This window comes from Larus michahellis, chromosome 8, assembly GCF_964199755.1.
Source record: "Larus michahellis chromosome 8, bLarMic1.1, whole genome shotgun sequence".
Taxonomy (NCBI): Eukaryota; Metazoa; Chordata; class Aves; order Charadriiformes; family Laridae; genus Larus; species Larus michahellis.
This window is the reverse complement of record NC_133903.1, coordinates 9811727-9829113: the sequence shown is the minus strand read 5'-3', so window position 1 is coordinate 9829113 and position 17387 is coordinate 9811727. Positions and strand designations below refer to the sequence as shown.

At 51.5% G+C, this 17387-nt stretch overlaps 1 protein-coding gene across 1 annotated transcript in view; it reads right to left on the bottom strand.

Moving 5' to 3' along the window:
• Positions 1 to 3059: 3059 nt before the first annotated feature.
• Positions 3060 to 17387, bottom strand: part of SYT17 (synaptotagmin 17) — a 40811-nt gene continuing 26483 nt past the window's right edge. Inside the window, exon 8 of the mRNA XM_074598333.1 lies at positions 3060 to 4223. Within this exon, the coding sequence (XP_074454434.1) occupies positions 4027 to 4223 (197 nt within the window). The 3' untranslated portion in view covers positions 3060 to 4026. The remainder of the gene's footprint in view (positions 4224 to 17387) is intronic.

Genomic DNA, 17387 nt, shown 5'->3' with positions numbered 1-17387 from the left:
ACCTTTTTAGAAAACTCCCTTCCCCTTTTCATTTACAGTTCCATACGTTGGTCTGAAACTGTATGGCCCAAGGAAAAGTCTATTGCTGTATTAGCCCACTAAAAATGAAGGAATTCAAGAGTATTAGAAGCCAAGGCACGCCTTCTCCCTTCTTAACTGTGCACCAGCCCCAGACAAAGCCAGTGCTACGAGCAATTACCAGCAAACTACGGAACAAAACTCTTTGAGCATATTAATCTATCCCCAAAGCACTGACGTTTGTGCTTAAAGAGAGAGCAGAGATCCAGGATAACTTCAATCCTGTTTCTAACGACAGACCTGCCGCAGCAGCATCCCCGCCAGCGCAGGCAGGAGCACCGAGCGCCCCGTGCTGCCCCCCGAGCCGGCGGCTCCGTGCCCGGCCCGGCAGCTGGGCACCAGCTTTGCTCCCACCACCGGGACAGTACACGCACGTCCTGCACGAGCCGCCTGGAGCTGCAGCTGCACTTCGGGTCACCTTCCCCTTTCACAAAGCACGAGATGTGCTTCCAGTCCCTGGAGGTGTTCAAGGCCAGGCTGGACGGGGCTTTGGGCAGCCTGCTCTAGCGGGAAGTGTCCCTGCCCAGGGCAGGGGGTTGGAACAAGATGATCTTTAAGGTCTCTTCCAACCCAAACCATGCTATGATTCTATGCTTTACCTGTGGGACGCAGCCCCAGGAGCACAGCCACGTCTCCTTTATTCAGCCCTTCTGCTCCCCTCCCTCCCCAGGCTGGTTTCTGATGACCCTCCAGGTCAGGAGCTCCTCAGTGCGCTTCAATCCTGCTTTTATTGACCTTTCCTCAGGGCTCCCTCACCAATTTTTGGCAGTGTATGTACACAACACCCCCCTCCCTGGGAAAGAGAGACCACATGGCTGAGGACAAACTCATGGGCAAGAGCGCCTTGTTGTTAACAATTCATCCCTAGTGCTGGAGCAAAGCACATGGCAGGTCTCAGGTCAGCTTCAGTGGATGCCCACAGCTCGTGCTGCTGCCCATGGACCCCATGTGGAAGAATATTAATGTTAACGGCATCAACTGCTGAGACCACGGCCCCTTGTCTGAGCCTTTTCAAGTTACGGGAAGAGATCGGCCTCCTACAGTGCATGTTTGCCCAGGACACCCTGCGGGCTCCCTCTCCACCGTGATTTATTGATAAGACAAACCAGGAGGAAGCCAGAGAACAGAGCTTTGCTATCGACCTCGCTGTGGGACAGAGGAGGAATTTCACCTTGCAGAGAGGCCGGTTAGAATTGAAAGCCCCCCCCATCCACAACATGCTCTGAAAGAGGATGCCCACGGCCAGCCCTGCAGCAACCACTGTCCCCATCGCTTTGCGCTGCTAGCATACGCCACTGTGCTGGGGAGCAGCAGGGACCTACCTGCAGCGGTCAGTAAAAAGCAAGGGTGTTCACCAGGGCACAGTGTGCACCGCCACACCAGGGGTAAAGTCCTACCTGTGTTCACCCCCAGCCACAACAACTGGGCGACAGTTCGGCAACAAGGTCCTCGAGGCCTTTTCTGCCATCCTCTATCCAAGGCCACGCAAAGCTTGGCCCGTCAGCAGGGTGTCTGCGCTGAGATGGCTTCTGGATCAAGAGAGGAGGCAACATCTCTGTAGCCTCCTTGTATGCTTTGCATTCCCTCCTCCTGGATGGCAGGGTCACCGTATCAGACTGCCTGTCGCATGGAGACGTTGTCACACAGGGATGCTCCGAGCGCAGAAGGGAACGAAACACCCACAACTCAACGTAAACCAGAGCAGGTCCCAGAGCGAAGGTGTGCTGCAGGGACGCTGGTATCAGAGTTACAACACAGACCTTCACGCTGGAGTGCAAACACCCTCTACTGCAGCAAGGACTATTGACCAACACACCAACATCTGCCCAAACAAGCACTCAGCTTTTTTTTTTTTTTTTTTTCTTTTTTTGCTTTTTGACTCACCTGTCCATAACTGTAGTAGCCAAACAACAAAGAGGTGAAATAGGCATGTAAATGTATTGTTTTCTTTTAAAAATCAAAATATTAGAAGCACAGGAGGTAACGGGAGCTCACTCTGGGCACCGCTAGATGAACAAAGGGGAGGGAGATGACCGCCACCTGCCCCACCGCAGGATGCTCTGGACGGGCATCGCTCTGGCCTCCAGTTTCAGAGCGGCCACAAGCGAAGGCAAAGCTTCCCGCAGCACCAGCCCCCAGTCCCCACCCCAAACACCTCTGCTCTGCTCAAGGCAACTCTCCCGCTTCCAGTGAAAGAGGACTTTGCTCTGAGCGGAGGCAGACAGCGAGCACACTGGTTTGCTCCTCTCCCAAGCAGCCGATGGGGTCCCTGGGGACCAGCACGGCTGTGGGAAGGCTCCGCACCGTGGGGTGCATGGAGGGGGAGCGGGCCATGGGCACAGGACACTGCAGGGGCCACAGGCCACTGCCCAACCATTTCACAGCTGCCCGAGGGAGCAGGATATGGCCAGAGCCCGGGGCCCCGCTCCACCTCCTCTGCTTGGTCACAGCAGCACCGATGTGGCAGAGCCGACCCATCCGTAACACCCCGAGGTTTTCCAGCCCAACACAGATAACCACTGCTGGAGACAGAACCGATCCTTCCTTCTCCAGAATGAAGACATGGAGAGACAAGTCATGAGCCAGGCCCGGCTCTCTTCAGGGTGATGTCCTTCTCTGACTTCTTCAACGGGCTGTAAACAAGACACAGATTTCTATGAAAAATAGAGCAATAATTTGGAGCCCACTCCCACAAAGAACCAAGACCCAGAGCCCGGTGCAGAGACTTTGTCTGACCCGCAGTGCATTGGGCATCTTCTGGATGGGACGCACGCAGGGCCAGAGCCATGCACTTGGCTCGCTCTCCCGACCGATCTCCATCAGCAGGTCCCCAGTTTCTCTAAAATGACTCCTGGTTCATCTGCAGTGAGCATCAAGGGGATAAACGCCAACACTTTGGCGTTCCATGTGCCATAAACATAACTGATGGAACTCAACACAAAGCTGAACTCTGCTAACAAGTATCACCCCAGCCTACGTGACACAATTAAATAGAATTTTATTTTCAATAAATATACAATCTGCATCATACCAGACAATATGCTGTGAAAAAATAAAATGTACAGAAGCAACCAACAGGACAGCTTGACCGTAGCTAAGTTCACTTGGTGACCCGGAAAACTACCTGGGTTAACACACACAACACAGAAAGAGCCACTGCAGTCTGTGAGAGAATTAAAATTCTGTAGTTTGGGTCTTCTGAACTGCAAAAGTCCCCCGCAGCAGGTTTCTTTTGCACAACGCAGGTTTGAAGAGACATGAGCTGACTTTCCTGGTACGAATGCTACTGGAAATGTTTACTTTGCTATATCATCACTGTATCTACTTGACGCACACAGACTGCTATCGAGAGTGGCAGGTCTCACCGCTGACGTGACGTTGGATCCGTTTGACGTGGGGCTGCACGGCCACACGTGCCCCGGCACACAAATGCACGCGTACGTACTAACAGGAGCTTAACTCTGTTAAAACTAGTACAAGGACAAAACTGGAGTCAGAATCGATTTCACCACAGGTTCTACCGTTTAAAAAAATATTCTAGCCTAATTACCACGTTCACCAACGAGAGCACACAGGTACTTATATCTCCAGGAGGATGAGCCATGGATTTGGACTGGAAGGACAGCGGAGGCAACTCCCAACTCTTCCGCCCGCTCAGCGCTTCCCGTGGCACCTCCACACACAGCCCACGCCGCCCGGCCACACGCTCCCCGGCGCGGGATGCAAACGGCTGAGCGGTGCCGGGTGCGAGCAGCGAGAGGTCTGGCCGGCCAGGCCACTGGTGGCCCCAGGCGAACGGCCAGGACCTGGGGGGGACACAGTTCACAGAGGCCAGCGCGGCTGGTAGGGTGCATGTAGGGTGTGAGGGGGGGTGTTTTGGTCGGTGGTTTATTTTTCTGGTTTTTTCCTCGTCCGCCTGCTTGGTCTGGCTGCTGTTAGTCCCCCACCTCATGTCACCTCCAGGGACGCTGGAGAGACGCGGTCGCACTCCTCCCGGGACCGCAGGCTGTGCCATTGCTCCACAGCCGTCCTGTGCGCGTTGAGCATCCGGCGCCAGTGGTTGGACTCAGGGGCACCCGTCGAGTACTGCCCGATCACGATCCTCCCGATGAAGTCGTTGCTGCTCTTCACGTTGTGCCCGTACACTGGGAAGAGCACAAACAGAGACCGGTCAAGGCAAAAGCATCCCTTGTCCACCCAGAGCCCTGCCCTTGGAGCCCCATCACGCAGCACAGCAGACGCCAGCGTTTTTGGCATCTAATTCAGCACCTCAAAAATTGATTGAAATACATTGCAAATAAACAGGACACAAATCCACTGTTATCATGGTATCTAGCAATAGGCAAAGTAGAATCATAGGATGGTTTGGGTTGGAAGGGACCTTAAAGATCATCTTGTTCCAGCCCCCCTGCCCTGGGCAGGGACACCTCCCGCTAGCCCAGGTTGTTCCAAGCCCCGCCCAACCTGGCCTTGAAGCAGAACTACATGGTGTAAAGAAATAGCAAAAGCTCCGTCTGGGCATCATGAAATGATGACAGCAGCCAAGCAGCCCGCACCTGGGTAAATGAACGGGCAGCATCTCAAACTGTCCTCCTCCAAACGCAAATGTTCATGCACCGTTCCAGTGCTAATCAATAGCCTTCCTGAGCCGGGGACAGGAATCACACACGTACAGGCTGTCAGCGGGATGCTTATACAGAAACAATTTGCCATAATTATGGCTGCAGCTCCTTGCTAAAGTCCAGGAAACCGACCAAGGGAGAGACATCAACCCAACACCCTGTCCTTTGGATTAGCGCAGTCTCCTGGAACAAAAGACCGCAGACAGCAGCAAACTCTAGTGACGGGCTGATCCCGGGAAAGGCTGGGCGCTGCTGCCGGACAGCAGCAGAAGCACTTTGTGTTCTGAAGCCCTGCCTCGGCTCATTACAAAGTCGAACAAAAAGTCTGTGCAAACCGAAGCCTGCACATCCACGGCCACCGGTTGGAATATTAAGGATTAAAAAGTCTCATCAGGAAAGAGAGGGATTTTTAAGAACAAATGTCTGCAGGGGCTCCAAATCCACCCAGGCAAGTTCAAAGGGGGAGCGCAGGCTGGCACGGAGCCGAGAGCCTGGCGAGGAGCCGAGTGCTGCCGCTGCTGCCCTGCCAGCAGCACCAGCTCTCCAGGGCTGCTGGAAATCAGCGCCGGCAGCAAAGCCATCCTTGGCATCCCTGGCAGCATCACTCGACGCAGCACGCACCCTTGCAGGCAGGGAAGACACCGAGCACTCCACCTCGCTTTTAGCCACGCATCTTTGTCAAGGCTGTGCATTCCCTATTGTAATATATCCCATATATAGTATCATTTTAACGTGGAACTCAGTGTCTCTACCGTCTCCTTCCTCTGCAAGGCTGGTTCCTAGCTACTGCACCAGTATGGGATCTTGCTCTGGGTGACTCAGGTGCCGCCTGCCAGCGCAGTCCCAAAATAAAGCTGCAGAAGGTTACATCTCACTTTACACCTTCCGACAGCTCTGACACACAGGTTATGGGCAGGGATGCTTCTCCACATCAAATTACCGGGGGATATTTCTGGTTACAGCAAACCTTCAAGCATCCCAATCATTTCTCCAAATAATTGCACTAAAAACAAATTACACGGCAACTCAGAGCATTGTACGTCTACCCTCAAACTACGGTTAAAAATGAAATGGGGGTACATCTTCCCCTTAGGAAGACCGCATCCCTCCTGCCCGTCGCCACCAGTTATCTGGGGGTGAGGCCATCAGCTCTCTGCGACGTGCCGCCGAGGAAGTGCCCCTGTCGAAAGGCCAGGTTGGTGTTAGTTGGAAAAAGGCACATTTTGAGGAGGCGGTGAAGAATTTTAAGCCATCCATCTCCAACCAGTACACAGCCTGACAGAGTTATTAACGAGTTCTCCTACGAGGCAATGGATCACGAGTGTAGATAGCGTGGCTATGCTACATGTCCTGCTATGATTTCTTCTCCTAGAGAAAACAAATATTGTGATAAAATCACATAAAAATAACACCAAACCAAGTGCCTCCCTAATTTTTTTTATATAGGTGGTTTATTTCCCTTCTTTTTTCCAAGAATGAAAGAAAATGAAGCCTAATCCTGGGAGACAATACCAAGAAATTTAAACCAAGAAGTCTTAAAGGCCATTGATTAATCACAGGATAAATTAACAGTGGGGAAGTACCCCAGGCATACCAATTCTTCAAAAATAATCCGTCAGGATTGTAAAATGGGTAGGTGTGCTAACTAAGGGGACCTGTTATTTTACTGGTGATCCGAGTACTTTGAATTCTTATAAAGCATCTTGCTAATCTCATCGCGTCAGGTAATCAGAATGTTGATTCCTTTAGGGTATTAATGGGCTAATTATGCAAGCATTGTTGCTTCTATCGTTCACTAGTTTAGATGGCGAGTGCTAGAGGTAGTGTTGTGAAAATAAGCCCTCTTCTTTGCTCACATTCAGGAGCATGGTTTTCCCTGCTGCTGTCACCAGTTCTTCCAAGAGCAGCTTGGAAAGGACAGCTGTAGGAGCCCGTAAGCCCAGGGGGGTGAGCTGCTGCACCAGCCTGGAGCCGTTCTGCTCCGCAGGCTCCCGTCCTGGGGCAGGGACGGGGGGCAGCTCCCCCGCTTCCTTCCCCTGCTGCAGCAATCACTTCTCTTCTCAAACAGACGAGGAAACATTGCCTTGAACGCCAACAAGCACACAATAGCCATTACACATTTTACACAATCTACACTCATGTCTGACCCTTCAGTCTGCTCCAAAGCCCAGCAGAAGTGGTGAACATCCCACTCTCGATACAGACCCCACACGTACCGCTCATGTGCCAACCAGGACTCCCAGCTGGCTCAGGCACTATCCCAAAATGACAACTTTTCAAGACAGAGGGTGAGCTCCGCACCGTCCTGGAGCTGACCCTGCCCTGGCTGGAAGGGGACCTGCCGATGCAGGAGACATCCACAGGTAGCCCCACGAGCCCCACTGAGCAGCAAACCCCTACAGAGCTGCGGAAGGGCCACCAGCCTGGGGCAGGCTCTGCCAGAGCCCCTCTGCTTTAATGCACACACGCGTGTGCCATCAACCTGCGCACCACGGCTATAGTCCCACCTGCAGCAAGGCCAACTCCACACAAGCTCGTGCCATTAGCCTCAGGAGGAGAAAAGCTCTGGCTCTTTCTTTTCAGCTTCTTCCACAACAGGTAGAGGTGAGAAGACCTTGTGGTCCAGCCCATGGGACAGCAGTTGGGCGCTGCGCCATGCTCTGAGCCCAGGTTACAGCACAAGCAGACCAAACTATATTCCCTGATGTCCTGATTCCCTGAGCATCCCCTGATTCCCTGAGCATCCCCTGATTCCCTGAGCATCCCCTTCCAGAGTCTGAAAGGAGCTCGGAGTAAATTTCAGATTAAATCTACTCTTGGCCACAAGAAACAGTAACTCCGTGGAGCTGCTGAGAAGCAGAAAATGAGGTAATTATCATTTGCAGTTTTCAGACTGACCCAGGCTCTGGCTATGGACAGGTAGAGACCGCTTTCCATTTAAGAAACCTATTTTCCTGACAGAAACTACACACCTGATCTCATGAGCTCTTTTTCCACCATCGCAGTAATTTACACAATCGCAACATCCATTTCCAGGCCACCACCGAGCAAAAAGCAATTAAGGAAGCAGAGGTCAAACCAATTCCTTCTGCAGCTGCTCTTTACGGAGGAATGCATTTGGAAACAGAATGGCTTCTTCAAAAAAATCTCCTTACAATAGAAATGCGGAAATATAAAAGAAAATTGGGTTCGCTTAGGTCTATTTAAAGGGTTGAATTCTGGAGGACAAACAATGCCATGTAAATAAAACATTTTTATGTTATAAACTTATTGATGCAGCGCTCCCTAATGATCCATACCAAACTGACGGGGGCCTGGGTGCCACATGAAACTTTTCTTTGGGGTTGGGGCCGACGTCCCCCGCGGGGCTCTGGTGCGGGAGGGGAGGCTGGGTCGCACCTCCGGCCCGGCTGCCGTGCTCCCCGCAGGGCTGAGCAGCGCAGCACGGCGGGTACCCGGCACTGCACAGCCCAGAGCTGCATCCCAGCGGCGGCAGGGACAGCCAGGAGATGCCATGGGGCTTGGAGCTCCAACGCTTGGCTCCAGGTGCAACTCCAGCCCTAGCTTTCCCTTATCTCCTAACAACCTTGGTCACGTAGAATTTCCTTTCACCGGTTGACAGTTTTGCTTGTTGCTACATAATCAGGCACTCGCCTCTGACCAGCAGCTCAGGCAGCAGATCCAGCCAAAATGCCCTTTACCTTCCCCTTTGTGTCTGCACTGAGATTTGCAAACCAGGTACTTGTGAAGAGCACACCTGCAAAACAATCGTGATTTATGACTTATGCGCAGTAGTAGAATTTAAGCTGGCATTTCAAATATTAATTCATCCTTTGATTGAACATAATGGCAGCCTTGAAATGACCAGGAGGGAGCGCTAATTCAGAACATTTCCTTAAACTAACTGCAAGGCTATCAGTCCTGCTTAGGTGATGGAGGACCAGCTGCACGCAGAACCACCTTGCTCAGCTGGGGCCACAAACCACCTGCATCTCCTGTGAGCACTCTGCCAGACGTGTCCAGCAGTTACGGCCACGCTGCAACGCAGAGTCCTGCCGCACAGTGCCTCTGCTGACATCGGAGCGCCTGCGGCAGCCTCTCCTCTCCCAGAGTAACCGGCAGAGAAACCTCAGCATGCTGGAGTGCGTGGGAGCTCCGGCACAAATAATTTAACTCTTCTTCAGTCACCTACATCAGTTACCTGCAATGCAATTAAAACCATTTTTTTTATAGAATCATAGAACCACAGGGTTGGAAGGGCCCTCTGGAGATCATCTAGTCCAACCCCTGCCAGAGCAGGGTCACCTAGAGCAGGTGGCACAGGAACGCGTCCAGGCGGGTTTGGAATGTCTCCAGAGACGGAGACTCCACCACCTCCCTGGGCAGCCTGTGCCAGGGCTCTGCCACCCTCAAAGGAAAGAAGTTCCTCCTCATGTTTAGGTGGAACTTCCTATGCTCAAGTTTGTGCCTGTTGCCTCTTGTCCTGTCACTGGGCACCACTGAAAAGAGCCTGGCCCCATCCTCCTGACACCCACCCTTTAAGTATTTATAAGCATTGATAAGGTCTCCCCTCAGCCGTCTTTTTCCAGACTGAAGAGACCCAAATCCCTCAGTCTTTCTTCCTAAGAGAGGTGTTCGAGTCCCCTGGTCGTCTTGATAGCCCTTTGCTGCACCCTCTCCAGCAGTTCCCTGTCCTTCTTGAACCGGGGAGCCCAGAACTGGACACAGTACTCTAGATGTGGCTTCACCAGGGCAGAGCAGAGGGGGAGGATGACCTCCCTCGACCTGCTGGCCACACTCTTCTTGATGCACCCCAGGATGCCCTTGGCCTTCTTGGCCACGAGGGCACATTGCTGGCTCATGGTCATCCTGTTGTCCACCAGGACTGCCAGGTCTCTTTCAGCTGAGCTGCTCTCCAGCAGGTCAGCCCCCAACCTGTACTGGTGCCTGGGGTTATTCCTCCCCAGGTGCAGCACCCTACACTTGCCCTTGTTGAATTTCATAAGGTTCCTCTTTGCCCAATTCTCCAGCCTGTCCAGGTCTCTCTGGATGGCGGCACAGCCTTCTGGTGTGTCAGCCACCCCCCCCCAGCTTTGTATCATTGGCAAATTTGCTGAGGGTGCACTCTGTCCCCTCGTCCAGGTCATTGATGAATATATTGAAGAGGACTGGACCCAGTACTGACCCCTGGGGAACACCACTCATCATTTCACTTGGAGAGAAGAAAAATAACCAGCAGTGATGTGCCTCTGTTTTACATCTGCCTTCTTACTCAGGCTAGACATCAAGCAGAACATGGGAAGTTATCAATGCCCCATCCCTGGAGGTGTTCAAGGCCAGGCTGGATGAGGCTTTGAGCAACCTGGTCTAGCGTGAGGTGTCTCTGCCCAGGGCAGGGGGGTGGGACTGGACGGTCTTTAAGGTCCCTTCCAACCCAAACCATTCCGTGATTCTGTAATTCGGTTGCATCCTGCGGAGTTTAAAATGCCATAAACAATTGAGCGCCCCTTGGCGCAAGGCGTGTGCACCCCTCCAATACACCACGTCGCAGGACAACATGCCAGCCCGCCGCTGGACACAGCCACAGGGACCAGCTCTCAGGGGAAGAGACCTTCAAGGAATTATAGGGCCCTGCCCTTTTCCTTTCCACTACAGCGTAAAGGTATTCAATCTCAATACTAGAGAGCAAAAAAAATTTTTATAGCTGGTCTAGAGGAGAATAACGGGTGCCTGGGTCAATCATCAGGCGTGAAAGTTGTTAAAAAAAAAATCCTACCCGCTATTATATACCTGCAATTGCAGCTGCCACAGCCTGTAAAGGTTTCCCCCGATCCCCTTGGCCCACCAGGCTAGACACTGAATAAACACCTACGCGGTAAGTATTCTCCAGGCAGGGGCTTTGCAGCAGGGGCACTCCCAACCCCACTGGGGCGTGCTGCGAGCTCCAAAACCCCCACGCAGAAACCTTCAACCACACAGCACAATGTGCCCGGATGCATCCTCGGATTACAGCCAAACCAGGGGAAAAGGGGAAAATAAGCCCGAGGCTGCACACAGGCAACTGAGCGGCAGAGTCTCCCTGAGGACACAGGTCTCACGAGACCATGGGGTCTCTCTGGCAGGAACCACAATCCCGTTGGCACTGACCCATCAACACTCCCTGCACTTCCCCATTTCAGCCTCAGGGCTCGGCAGGGTCTCACAAAGTGCCCTATTTCACATGCTTCCACGGTTCGTCCCCCGTCCTCTGCAGGCAGAAACCAGCGCCCAGCATTTTCTATGCTCTGCCACCAGCTAGTGGGTCTGAGCTGCCAGGTTAAGCAGGTCTGAAAACTACTTCTGAACTGCTTGACATCAATATTAAAAAGCTGTTTAGCACAAAGAGGGTGCTGCTAGGAGCGAGCAGCAGCAGGGCTAATAATGCACACCGCTAAGGTCATGGGTATGGACCAAATTCTGCCCCTTGCTCCTTGAACGTGGCCTGTAATATTTAGCAGAGAAGAGAGAAAAGCACAGGAGAAAACGCAGTGGTTTCACATTTATCAATTTAATCTCCATCAGGCTCCAATGCGCACGTAAAACTCGCTTCCCAGCATCTCCTCCATGAGGCTGCTCCCTGACACGTCTGCGCCTGCCCAGCTCCAGAGGGAACTGGAACCGCTTGAGCGTGCGGCCGGATCCCAGCCACCCACAGAGCCACCGGGGCTCCAGCATCCAGCTGCTGCTCCACGTGGGAGAACACCACCGCGCCAAGGAAACTCTCTCTGGAAAACCATTTCCCTCCTCGCCCTGCTGCGAGGGCAGCCCCTGTGCTCTGGCTGGGGCAGCCTGGGAAGGGGACCCTGAGAAGGGGACCCTGGGGATGCGCCCAGCACTGCACCCCGAGCCGGGCATTTGGCTAATCGGGGTCTGGCCTCAGAGAGGGAGAGGAAAGTCCCGTAGCAGAGAGCGGAGACCCAAGGAGCAGGGGAAAGGCCAACGCACAGGCGTGTCTCGCAGAGATCTCAAGGACACACAGGGGTGACACCTCACGAAACTATCTCATCAGGAGAAACTGCAATAAGGGACTGGATGCATCTAGTGCAACAGCTAAAAGGTATCGAAAAGGAGCATCTACAGACGGCTTTTTCCACCTCCAATTCCTCTTTTTTTTTTAAATTGCATCTTAATTCTCTGCACTATGAGCCCCAGATCCAACAAAGCCCATGAATGCCTTCCTGCATATTTATACACCTCACACGAACGGGCTCCAACACCAACGCCGCACAGCACGTGTACAGGAAGGCACGGATGGCCGCGCGGGGGAGGCAGCCTCTGCCGGCACCTTCATGTCCCTCCTCCGACGGCCACAGGCACAGGCATTTCATCTCCAGCCACCGCTCTAGCGCCCAGAACAGCTACTGCCATCGAGATTTTTCCTCATTTGATACACAGAAAGATTATGGCCCTGTGAGACGTTGGAACAATTTGTTTCGCCACGGCATAAGCCAAACAAGATGAAAATGCCGAGGTCGAGAGAGGTACGACGCTGCTTAAATTAATGGGCTTGGCACAATGAGCAAGCGCTCATCATCAGCCTGCAGAGAGGAGGGTTTGCTTGTTTCTTTAGGAGAAAAAGATTCCTGAAAAATTCTAGAGAGCTCCAGGACAAGCGGTTTCTGCTATGTCTGCAATGAGGTACCATTATTAACTACATCAGTCCACTTGAAGAATCTAATTTTGCCTTCTAAGCAAGCAACAGATTGGCTCAGGAAGCATCAGCATCTTGTTGCTCTCACCAGGATTAATAGTGTTTCACTCCTCCTCGTTAAAGCAGCGAGTCTGCTGCAGAAAGCCAAATCCATCCCTGCAGCATCCTCCCTGAGTGACCCCAACCCAGGACCGGGGCTGCAGGACCCCACTCAGCATCTCCGACCGACCCTCGCTGTCCCCTGCTCCAGGCCAACAAACAGCGCCGATTGCGGAGACCGGGAAGCCACCGATGGGGGTCTGGAGGACGGAGAGCAATGGGGACCTTCCTCCTCCCAGAAGGGTTTTTGAAGCGCTGCTGCGGAGAGGCTCAGCTGGGCAGGGTGGTCTCCAGGAGGCCAAGGTCTCCCACTGCCAACGCGTGTCCCTGTGCCCCTCTCCCACCGCCCCAAGAGCGGGAGGTGTCCTCACAAGACCTGCTGGGTCACCTTGTGTGGCCACAAGACCCGGGGCAAAGCAGCCAGGACCGTGAGAGGCGCCGGCCGGGAGCGCTCCGCTCTCCCCAGACCCCAACACGGACCATATGGTGTCCGGTGCATAAACACATGAAGTATTTTATAACACCAGACACAAAAGGCCAAATTCTGATCCAAATTAAACAGGTATAAATCCCTAGAAAATCCAGTGCTGACATCAATGTTTTTTTCTTTTTTTCCCTTTGGCTAGATAGGATTACACAGGTTTAACCACAGATTAGATTCTACTTCTGAGCTCCAGGCATATGGACTATACAGACTGTCCAATACTTCAGAAACACATGTCTAATAGACAACAAGAAACAATTTTCTAGTAGCAACTTGCCCAATTATCTATCCATCTAAGAGCTGTTATGGTGCCCAACACGATAGCATTTCAAAACAGAAACCTCTTCTTCCTCCTGCGTTCCAGCATGGGAAAAAAGCACTTTCGGTTGCCTCATACATTAGTGATTATTTTTTTTCCACATATATGTGTGCAAAAGACAAAGTGCCTTAATATTTTTTTGTGGGAAAGAAAAAGCGATAGGAGAAAGGAGAGATGAAGATCCAAAGCAGCAAGTCAAAATGTAGATGTGTAATGACGCCAAACACATTGCGGTTTCCATCCCTGCAAACAAGCACCTGAAGAGGACGCTGGCATCTGAAGGTCACGCTTTCACACTGTCCCGGTTTGAGGTAAAACAGAACCAACTTTGTTTAGTAATTTTATTTCTTAGTTAGGCCTCTTCTAACCCTCTGAAATTAACAGCATGTTGTGTCTGAAACGGCTCGTTCTCAGTGATAAGAGAGTTTGTGCCAAGGGATGGTACACAGAGAGGCTCTTGATTGTACTTATTGCTATAACAACCAAGGTCAACTAATTTTTGTTATTTGCCCCATTGGAGGGTCAGAAATGGAAAAGCGTAGAGGGGTCCCACCTGCGGGGAGGAGCGGACAGGACAGGGGACCCAAAATTGACCAACAGGGGTATTCCATCCCATCTGCCCCATGCTCAGTATAAAAGCTGAGGGGTCAAAGGGTCAACTCTCTTCCTTCAATGTCTGACGTCTGAAGAGGACCCTGCCTGTTCATCTGCCTTTGATCCCGATCCATGGGCTCCTGACTCCAGCTCTGGAACCCGGTTCCTACCCGTTGCTGAGTCCAGCCTGGGACTTCCCCAGTACCTGCCAGTGACATCACTCTGGGAGCTTAATATGGTTTTGTACCTACTGTATCTATTTCATTATTTTCCTTTTCATTTTATTGTTAATATTTCATTAAAGTAGTTTAGTTTCTTCTAAACTCGTAAATCTCTTTATCTCTCCTCCTCCTCTCCGTACACGAGAGTCTGGGGGGGAGCATCTGTCGCCGGCCATTAGCCAATTTGGCCAAAACCACGACACACACAGCCAGACAAATCAAAATTTGAGTGTATTTCTGGAGAAGCCGGAGGACAAAACCGTTAACAGCCTTCAACCTGCTCAGCTAATTGGGGCATTTGGAAATCAGCCTGTTAATTAAAAAAATACTGTTGAAAAGCCTTGCTATATCTGCATCCCATTCATGGGACTTTTATAAATCTCATGCAGGGCAGGCAAACACCAAAAGCATCACCTTGTCTCCAACACCTACACAAGTCTGACCAACAGAGGTGACGGGGAAAAACCAAATCGTTTTAAGGTCTGAGGAGCTTCAGCTGTCGTCTCCTCAACCAGGAGTCAAGCTGCCTTTAGGACGCACACAGAATGAATCCTAGTTAGTCTTATTTCCAGCTACGATGAGCAAGTGTGGGTGCTTGACCTGTAAGCCTTTGGCACAGCAGTTTGACGCTCCGCCTAACCTGGTCTCACCTGGATGGTGAAGTCTGGAGCTGATGACCACCTTCAGCTTTGGCCCATCTCCATAGAGCCTTTTCTGCCAGGTCAGGGCTGCTCTTCTCCCCCTAGTCTCCACCACCACCGACTGCCCCAGAAACCCTGTCACGGGGATCAAGAGCATCCCAAAACATTTTCTCGAACATCCAAAAAATGCTCGTTAGACAACATACAAAACCAAACTGGTCTGTACCAAGAACATCTCCAACATCCCTGGGAGCAAAGGGTGACAGCAGGCCAGAGCTGTGCTGTGCGCAGCAGGGGCCACCTGTGCCATTAGTGACCATTTATTCCAGATACAGAAACATCCCAAAACATCCACCTCTGATGAGAAGTCAGGATTTCAAGGAAGACCCAGTTCCTCTCATCTCAAGCTGTAATGCCACATAAGGAATGGATAGACTCAAACAGGCAGTATTTCTTCAAAAAGAAAATATTTCAGTGAAAGCAAAGCAAACTAAACTATCCAGAACTGCACCATTGGCAATACAGACCAACAATGATTTTTCTCCCCTCTAAAATTTCAAACTTCATTAAATGGTCCTTAAATGTTCTCAAAGGCCAAGGGAAAGGGAAAAGGAGCCAACAGAGGAACCAGGTATGTTGGATTAAACAGCAATCTATTATTTTAATCAAGTACTGCCTATTAACTGGAAGTTGATTAGAGCCTTGGGATAAAGCATCAAAGTGATGTGGGGGTGAGAAGACATGCATTGTTACAGCCCATGGTGCACGGAGACACTTGATGGTATTGCCAGTCCCCCTGCAGCAGCCACCGAAACCACGGCTGTAGGTGTGCAAGGTCTCACTGTTCAACAACGCCCCCTCGGGAACGCAAATATTTATAAAAATAAGTTTTAAAAAAAAAAAGTCCAAAATCATTATAGAAAATATAGATATGGTCCATTTTAAAAACATACTGAAGAGTGAAGAGAATCATATAAAAAAATCCTACAAATGGTTTAAAAGAGAGAGTCCCCGTGAGCTGCCTCCTCAGGCAGTACCTACGATGAAGATCTCACCAGCCATCACACGCGTATCGAGGCCGATCCCTCCATCAACAAGCAAACCCTGCCCCAACCCTCTTCCCTCCCCTGGGCCGAGCATCCTGTCCTGCTGCAGCCACGGCCACCTTTCAGACGGGGAGGGTGCAGCGGGACGAGCCCCACCACCGCTCTCCATCAGACACCACCAGCCCCGATGCTTGTCCCAGCTCCCGCTACGCTCTCGGCCGGGTCAGACGGCAAAGCAGGCTTCTCCTCTGCGTTTGCACAGACAGTACCCAGAGCATGAAAATGATTTTTTTCCCTCTTTGGGGAACTGATTTGCTTCACAAGCCTTAAAGTTCCTGTCATGTAAACATGTACAAGAGCTTATTTAGGTGGAGAAAGACAGGCACAGTCAGCACAGGACCTCGGGGGGATATATATCCCCTAACCGTGAGCGCTGCAGGTTGTATTTTTTATGGTAAGCGATCAAAAGATGTTAACAAGTCACCAAGATGCGGTTTGCCCTGGAGCGCTGGTGTTTTTTATTGGGCCATCTGGGCTTTACTGCAACGCAAACAGCATTACCGATGATTGTTACTAACAACATTATAATCATTAACAAAATACCACAGTGCTCAGATTTCAGGTGCCGTCTCACCTCCTGCTGCACAGCCCAGGCTGGGATTTGGAGGACAGCCTGCCCGAAATCCACCCGTGGGGAGAGGACCGTGTCTCTCGGCGCCCAGCATCCAGCCCTCCTGCGCGCAGAGGCTGCAGTCACACCTCAAATATCCTTTTTTCTGCTTGGAAATGACCTCGGGCAGCAGCTGACAGCCCTGCTGCCAGGGGCCAAACTCCACCTTCCCCTTACCATGGGACAAAGAGTAATTAACGCCTTTGTTCACAGGTATACCTGGTTAGGAGAACTTACTCTCTTTTAAAGCCTGCCCCGTTTCTCTGCAAGAGGTGAGCCCACGACTTGCTCGCACTCAAGCGGAAGACGGCACACGGGGGATGTGCATCAAGTTGCCAAAAAACAAAAAGTGGGAAAAAGAACCACCGAAAAAAAAAAGTGCATTTTTGCTACAGTGTGTATAAGGATGCTCACTACCTAGACGGCATGTTTGATGGAGTAAATGAAAATCAAACATCTTCTCCACTAGCTGTTGCTTCACTCATCTTTTTTCCTGTCGGGACATTAGACTTGTTATGAGTATCAGTCGTTTTCCTGGTTTTAGCCTCTTTTGGTGAGAAGCTGTGAACAGATGATACTTGCAGCAGCGATCCTGACCCTGGATGCCTCCTCCTGGAGAAGATATCTCCACTTGGGCTCTTCCCACCTCATTTTAGGCACTAAACTGGGACGTGCGGGTTAGTGACAGCTCCAGTAAGCATCTGAAGTAAGAACAGAGGGGAAGGCAGAAAGACAGCTTGTACCAAGTGTCCTTCACCAATGCGGAAGGAGAAGCATTTTGGTCTGTAAATGCCAATAATTTAGAGTGTTGAATCCTAGTATGCCTAAGGAGGAGGAAAGATCTAAGAACCAGCCCAAACTCCCCCAAATCTTGGCTAACACAGGGCACCCCTGTGCACCCCAACTTGCAGGCACCCACTCCT